At 33.0% G+C, this 7,564-nt stretch overlaps 1 protein-coding gene across 1 annotated transcript; it reads left to right on the forward strand.

Annotated features, from left to right (window-relative positions):
- The first annotated feature begins 1,077 nt into the window (after nucleotides 1-1,077).
- RVE1 (Homeodomain-like superfamily protein) lies at nucleotides 1,078-4,810 on the forward strand. The gene is made up of 6 exons (XM_086447123.1): nucleotides 1,078-1,310; nucleotides 2,675-2,809; nucleotides 2,898-3,009; nucleotides 3,100-3,161; nucleotides 3,289-3,723; nucleotides 3,816-4,810. The coding sequence occupies exons 1-6, from the start codon at nucleotides 1,299-1,301 to the stop codon at nucleotides 4,512-4,514; spliced, it is 1,455 nt and encodes a 484-aa protein (XP_086303249.1). The 5' UTR covers nucleotides 1,078-1,298; the 3' UTR covers nucleotides 4,515-4,810.
- Nucleotides 4,811-7,564: the final 2,754 nt, after the last annotated feature.

Below are 7,564 nucleotides of genomic sequence, written 5' to 3' on the forward strand. Positions count from 1 at the left end.
ATTTAAGTCATTTTATATTAGTTTATAAGAGAAGACGGAATGTCTCCATCAGTCAATTTTTTTAAATCAAAAATCAAATTAATAAGAAGATCAGGACCGTTGAAAACAGATTATTTTATTCATACTTCATGCGGATCAAGCCAATATGATTATCAGACAAGACTGAACCACAATAAGAAGATAATGTTCATCGCTTTATTAAGATTAGGAAGATCTCGCCCTCTCATTTCGTTGTTGACCTAGAACTTTCCAGGAGTTACAGACACGTGTCATAAAGCAAAAACATTAATATCGAGAACCAAAAAAAAGACGAAAAGAGTGCGTGAGAGAGAGAGAGAGAGAAGCCCTAAAAAATTTTCTTGTGGTGGAGAATTTTTAATAATATTTAAATACAAACCTAACTATTCGCATGGACCAGAAGCATCTATTTCCACCCAAGTTTTATTAAGTAAAATACGCGTGGCGCGCTACGTAAATAAGGGCGGCCAGTGTGCTGACGTGGCGAAAAGCGCACAAAAAAGTCACCTTTCATGCTCATCTCTCTCTCATCGCTTTTTCAATCCACAAGCTCTTGGTCACGCTTTTTTCTCTCTCCTCATTTTTTAGTGGCTACAGATATTTTATCTTCTCTCCTTGTCACAATTATTATTTTTTTAATTATTTTATAAAAAAATATTTTGGAAATTATTTATGGATTTCAACGTCTATAATATTGTTGAACGATTTTGGGTTGGACATCCGTTAGATTTTTTTTTTAAATATTTAGAAAATTATTATTTAACTGATTTTCTCCACCTAATTCCACGTGGCATATTATGTGTGGAGTTTGGTAGCATTGTCTATACCCTATCAGACATTTTAATTATTTTCTGTTTCTTCGAAAATAGGAGATAGAGAGAAAAAGGACACTAGTGTCCACGTGTCCGAGATTTCGTGCTACGCGAGCCACAAGACTCCATGAGTTTCTCGGATTTTCAAGGATAAAAATTAAAATTAAAAATTAAAAATTAAGAAAAAAGGAGAAGCTTCTGACGTGGCAACTCTTGCTTTTATCTCTCCTCTCAAAAAGCCAAAGGGTTTTCAACACAGGAAGTCCTCTGTCTCTCTTTCTCTCTCTCTCTCTCTCTGCGAATCTGAGGAGTTGAATCTGGTTTTCAGGAAGATTTCAAACGAGAAATTTAACCGAAAACGTGATACTTTTAGTTGAATCCGATCTTATTTTAATCGAACTGGAGATAGAGAAGTTTCGATCTGAAGAACTGGAGATCTGATTTATGTGTGTTTTGGAGTTCTGATCGATGGCTGTTCAGGTATGTTTTCTTAGTAGTAAAGATTGCTAGTCTTTGAAGCTAACAACTAAACTGATCTCTAAGTTTTGAATAAATCCCTAAAAAATTAAGATCTGTTTGGATTCTCACCAAAAAAGAAAAAAAATATAAAAGAATATTTCCTAATTTAGATCTCGCGTTTGGATTAGTTCTTATATGGAGATTGAGTTAGGTTTTGATATTTTCAAATTGTTTTCGATGTTTAGCTGTTTTTCTAAACTCATTTTTTTCCTTCACTTTTTTATGTAATTTAATGATCCAAAATAAATGATGAGAGATTTAATTTTCTAAGCAGGAAGTTGATGGAGTAATGGTTGAAAAAATTGTAATAATGTGAAGAGAGAGAGAGAGAGAGAGAATTATTTTTATTTTTAATATAAAGAAAGTGAGAAATCTTTTCTAAAAATAAATTTATGAATAAACGAACTTTACCAAAAAAATAAAAAAATAATGAAAGAATCGTTTTTATTTTAGATCTTGCGTTTGTGTGAATTTTTACATGGAGATTGATTTAGGTTTTGAGATTGTCGAATTGTTTTCGATGCTTAGCTGTTTTTCTATTTTTAACTTATTTTTATGTAATAAGCCCGAAAAAAATGGTGAGAAATTTAATTTCTAAGAAGGAAGTTGATAGAGGTAATGGTTAAAACAATTATATTAATTTGAGGAAAAAAGAGAAAAAAAAATAAAATTTATAAAGAAAGTAAGAGATCTTGGATAAAAATAAATTTATGAAGAAATGAACTTTACCAGAACGAAGCTTACATGACAGGAGAACAGATGGTCAGATTTGGCAAAACCTAAGAAATTGGATTCAGAAAGTTTGATTATATATTTATAATTAAATTGAAAGATATTAATTATTTGGATTCCAATTATGCATAAAAATAGAGAATTGAGGAAGATGTTGTCCATAAATGAGTTGAGTGATCAAGATCTAAATGACAAAATAGGATTCGTGTTGACGATCACAGAAATCGGGATAAGACGTAGGCTGATTTGCAAGAACAATAACGAATTATGTGATCGTATCTTATGATATATATCACATACTTATTATAGAAAGGAGTGCGTGCGTGGATGTATCTATGATATTTTCTGAGAAAAAAATCATTTTGAAATTTTAGTACCTATAAACAATGATAAAATCCAATCCATATCTTACAGTAAGAGAGAAAAAACTAAATTGAAATGTCAAACTAGAGGCGTTAACTGTTGGATTTCGATCCATGCCTAACCCTCTTTGTTTACATAACAATTGGGCATAAATCGATACAATCTAATCGTAATTTAATGACTTGAACTCCATTAGCAACTACTTAACGCTATTCTTTCTTTGTATATAGGATAAAGGTGAAGGAACGAGTTCAGTTACCCTTCTCGCGGGTGGCGATCATATGTTTTTGGATACTGGTGCACAATCCAGTACTGCAGTCCAACTAAAGGAGATGTATTCATCTGGAGATGAACATGCAACCAAGGTTTTTATTCTTTCCATATCTCAATGATTCTGTTTCTATTATCAAGCTCTTGGTTTACATTTTCTTGTTTTATTTTCTGTATGAGTAGGTGAGAAAGCCGTACACAATTACAAAACAGCGAGAAAGATGGACAGAGGAAGAACATAAGAAATTCTTGGAAGCTTTGAAGTTGTATGGCCGAGCTTGGCGTCGTATCGAAGGTATTATTGGTTTGGAAGTTTGATGTGTTTTGGAATGCCTTTTTTCCTTCCTTGTCCATCTCTTGTACTTACACCACGTGTTTTTTGCAGAACACGTGGGTACCAAGACTGCGGTTCAAATTCGAAGCCATGCTCAGAAATTCTTTTCCAAGGTTTATTTTCTATCATAATATGTTCATGGGATCTTTAAAGTAAGTGGGAATCACTCATGATCCCAAGACGTGCAAACTTTTGCGATTAAGATTTTTCTCATTATTATGTTCTATATTTATGATTCAGGTGGTCAGAGAGTCGAGCAACACCAACACCAATACCAATACCAACACCAACACCAACACCAACACTGGAAAGCCAATTGAGATTCCTCCCCCTCGGCCTAAAAGAAAACCCATGCATCCCTATCCCCGTAAAGACATTCATTCAATTAAGAAACGAATCCTGGTTTCAGAGCAACGAGAAAGATCCTCGTCCCCAAATTTATCGGTCTCAGAACAAGAGGACCAATCACCAACATCAGTTTTATCTGCAGTTGGATCCGATACAATGGGATCCACGATTTCAAATCCGCAGAATGATAGTCCATCACCGGATTCATCTGTTGGGGTGGCAAGGCTTGTCAGGTTTGAAACTGCTGAGTTAGCTGAAGAGGAGAATGGATCTCCAACTACTGTTCAAACGACCTCAACTTCAACCCTACAGGATCAATCTTCGATGGTACTACCAATCATCCATTAATCTTAAAAACTCTGCCTTTTCAATGATCTATATAAACTTGTTTTGCTGATTAGTTCTCTCCAAATCTACAGAAATTTGATTTGGGTGCCAAAGATAATGCCTCGATGGAGGAAGCACCAACAAGAAGTCTTAAGCTATTTGGAAAGACTGTCACGGTGTTTGATTCGTACACACCATCTTCACCAGCTGCGACGTACAAGTCATCGGCCTTTGAAATTAATAGTAATGAGGGAAAGCCCGTGCAAACATCGCCACACAAACCAATGCAAAATGATTTTATCGTGGGGTCTAGCAAAACTGCTTGGAGTCCTTGGACTTGTCGAGACCCTTCAGCCTTATATTATATGAGCCCGGTTGAAGGGGTTCCTGCAGCTTCTCTGCCTTGGTGGCCTTTGTATGGAAGCTTAGCGTTTCCTTTCCAACCATCTCATACCCCGACCTCAATACAAATGCCTTCATACTCGTGTGTCGAAGAAGTAACCTCCAAGGATCGTGAAAATCAAAACAAGGATGAATGTTGGACAGGTTCGAACAATGGTGACGTCTTTGAGTCCCAAAACCAAGAACCTTCAAAGAAGAAGCTTAGCTTATCTACTTTTCAATTGAAACCGAGCGCGACGTCTGCTTTCTCTCAGCTAAGAGCCAATCCCGAAAAGTGTTGTTCGAAGGGGTTTGTGCCTTATAAAAGATGTTTAGCAGAGAGAGATGCACAATCATCAGGAATTGTCGGGGAAGAGAGAGAGGGGCAAAGAATTCAGTTATGCTTATAGTCTTTTTTTGATGATCCCCTTCCCTCTATAACCTGCTTTTTTGGCAGAGATGTTTTCTTTTTTCCCTTGGCAGGTTAAAAAAGGGTTGTTTTGGCGACATTGAAACTAAGAATTGTATTGTGGTGGTTGTAGCTGTTGTGCTGGGTAAGTGAGAAATGAGATAGAAGAGGATTTGAATTACAGCCTCTTCAACAACTTGTAAATTACAGTTGGTTCTCTTTTTTTTGTTCTTACGTGCAAATGTGTATAATGTTGTAACCCTACCCTTTTCTCAAGTAGAAAGGCCTTCTTCCTAATTGTATCTTATTGATTCCTTCTTTATTTTTATTTTTATTTTTATTATTTTATTATTTTTTGTTTTTGTTTTGTGGCCTAGTGCAAGTTTCTCTCTCTCAAAATCTAAGAGAGCTGCTATTGGCACCCCAACTTTTACTTATTACACCCCAATTAAAAATAAAATAAAAGAAGTGGATGATTACGAATAAGTAAAAGTTGGGTGGTAATAGAAGTTTTCTCTTTTCCTTCTTTTTTTTTATTAAATTTTATTTTTTGGATTTAAGATTTTATATGAACTATTAAAATTGTTTGTTGGGATTATAATGTGACAAAGTTCGGTCAACTTTGAAATAAATAATTTAAGAAAATGGGGTTGTAATAAGTAAAAAATTGAGGTGCCAATAGCAGCTCTAAAATCTAAAATTAATCAGAATTCATAGTTGAGTAAGATGGTTAAAGTGAGGGTTCATTTCTAGAGTATATGATATAATACCAATAAGCTGAATTTTTTGTAAGACGATAGTGGGATTAGAGTATAATCGATCTTTACTATTATGTGAGAGAAAGGTGAGTGTGATTGAAGCAAATCTGCAATAGTTATTTTTAAAAAATCTCAAACTATCTGTAGATGGATTCATTAAATTATGATATAAAAATAAAATAATGTTAAAAAAAAAAAAAAGATCTTTTGGAAAGAAACAAAACGGCAAGAGCCCACCATTTTCAGGTCTTTATCAGTCTCTCTTTCCCTTGTTTCATGTAAACATATTTTTTACAATATAAATATACTTATGATGGTAGCACCCATTGTTTCAGTTCATAGTTGAAAAATAATTGTTCTATATATATTTATTAAAATCCATTGAACCAGTTTGGATTGGGAATGTGTTGACTCGTTGGAGTCAAATCTCATCCTAGTCAGCTTTGATTGGGTGGGTGGGTGCTGATCCAAAAAAAATGGGCTTTTCAAACCATCTCTCTTTTATGGACATCCTAATCAACCCAAACAAATCCAATCAACCCCACTTGAGCTTGGGATGACCTAGCATACCTATGGTTTGGCTCGAGTTGTGTCTCAGGTCCGTAGCTGGGTTGGGTTGAATGCATTGAAGCTCAGCTTGATTCCCAAGTTGGGGCGGAACTACATAAGGACAAGGGGGGTCTTACAAGAAAGTGCTTTTGAGTCGACCTCAAGTTGGAACTTCATATCACACTTCTTGACCTGAAAGTGGATAAGAATCATAGATGCCTTTTCACTCGTATCTCGATGAAAAGCATCTATGATTCCCATATACTTTTACATCAAGAAGTGCGATATAAGGTTCCTGCTTGAGGTCACTTCAGCATTATTCAATGTTTTTTTATTTATTTATATTGGGTTGTGCTGGAGTGACCTTAGTGCACTTTGACATGATGACGTGTGAATGTCTGTAGATTCGTTTTCTCTGTATCTCAAAGAAAACTCATCTATGAACACGCGCGTGCTACCATGTCAAGGTGTCCCTTGTGTGTTTGCCACTGAAGTAACTCCAGCATTAATCTTTTTTATTTACTTAACCCGCTTTACAAATAAGGACTAGAGCAATTGTACATGTGTATGACCCCACAAATATTTTTATATAAAATCTTCGAATAAAATAAATATGAGTCCTGATAATATGGCTCGCTAAGTGACATACTCAAATGACTCCATGATGTGGACAAGTTCGAAAAACGTAGATCAGTACGCCACGGGATACACAATTTCCTCAGGATACACTTTTTTACATGGAAGTGCAATCGTAAATCCTGAGAAATATAGATTTACAGTGTAACACTATGAAATTTATTACATATATCGATGAATTAAGTCAACTATAATAACCTGTTTTCCTATTAAGAAAAAAGTAAAAATAAATAAATTATTAAAAATAAATCATGATATTATCAATCTAAAATAATCATTTTTAGAAGGAGAATTGGCTAAATGAAATGTACAAATTGGATAATCTTATCATGATTATGATCAAAGAATTAGAACATTTGGTTGAAGTAGATAAAACTCAAATTTTTTGGTCAAACGAACATTATCATTAAATTTAAAAACATCGAAAAATATAGTTTAGACTATCAGTATACTTAAATCTGAGTTTAATATGATGAGTTATGCAAATATTAATATTATCAAAAAAACTTAGGGTGTAAGGGATATTTTGATCACTAGAGAAAAATCGATGAGAAATTTCAAAAATCTGGTATACACAATTCAAATTGGTCTAATGTAACAGACATAATGGATAAAAGAAAAATATATAAAAAAAAAAATTTAATTATTAAAATATTAAAATAAATTATTTTATTAAAATTAGGTTTAATTATAATTATTTATATAAAAGGGATAGATTTAAAATTATTAAGTATTAAAGGGGTAAAGTATAATTAAGATAAATATAATATTATTATATATATTATATACTATTATATTATATATTATTATATTATATAATTAATAAATTTTGACGTGTTAAAGGGGTAAATCGTTCTTAATAAAAATATAAATATTATTATGTTATATTATATTATATATTATTATATTATATAATATAAAATTAAAATATATCATAATTAAAATGTGTTAAGATTTGATACAAGCTGTATTCATTTATATATTATAATATAAAATATAGATTATATTATATATAAAAACAAGTTGATGTTCATTATACCTATGAGATTGAAATCGAAACAGAGATGAGTGAGCTCGAAAGTGGGTTCATGCACGTTGTGTTCAATTA

This window comes from Akebia trifoliata, chromosome 7, assembly GCF_017979445.1.
Source record: "Akebia trifoliata isolate Shusen 1 chromosome 7, ASM1797944v1, whole genome shotgun sequence".
Classification (NCBI taxonomy): Eukaryota; Viridiplantae; Streptophyta; class Magnoliopsida; order Ranunculales; family Lardizabalaceae; genus Akebia; species Akebia trifoliata.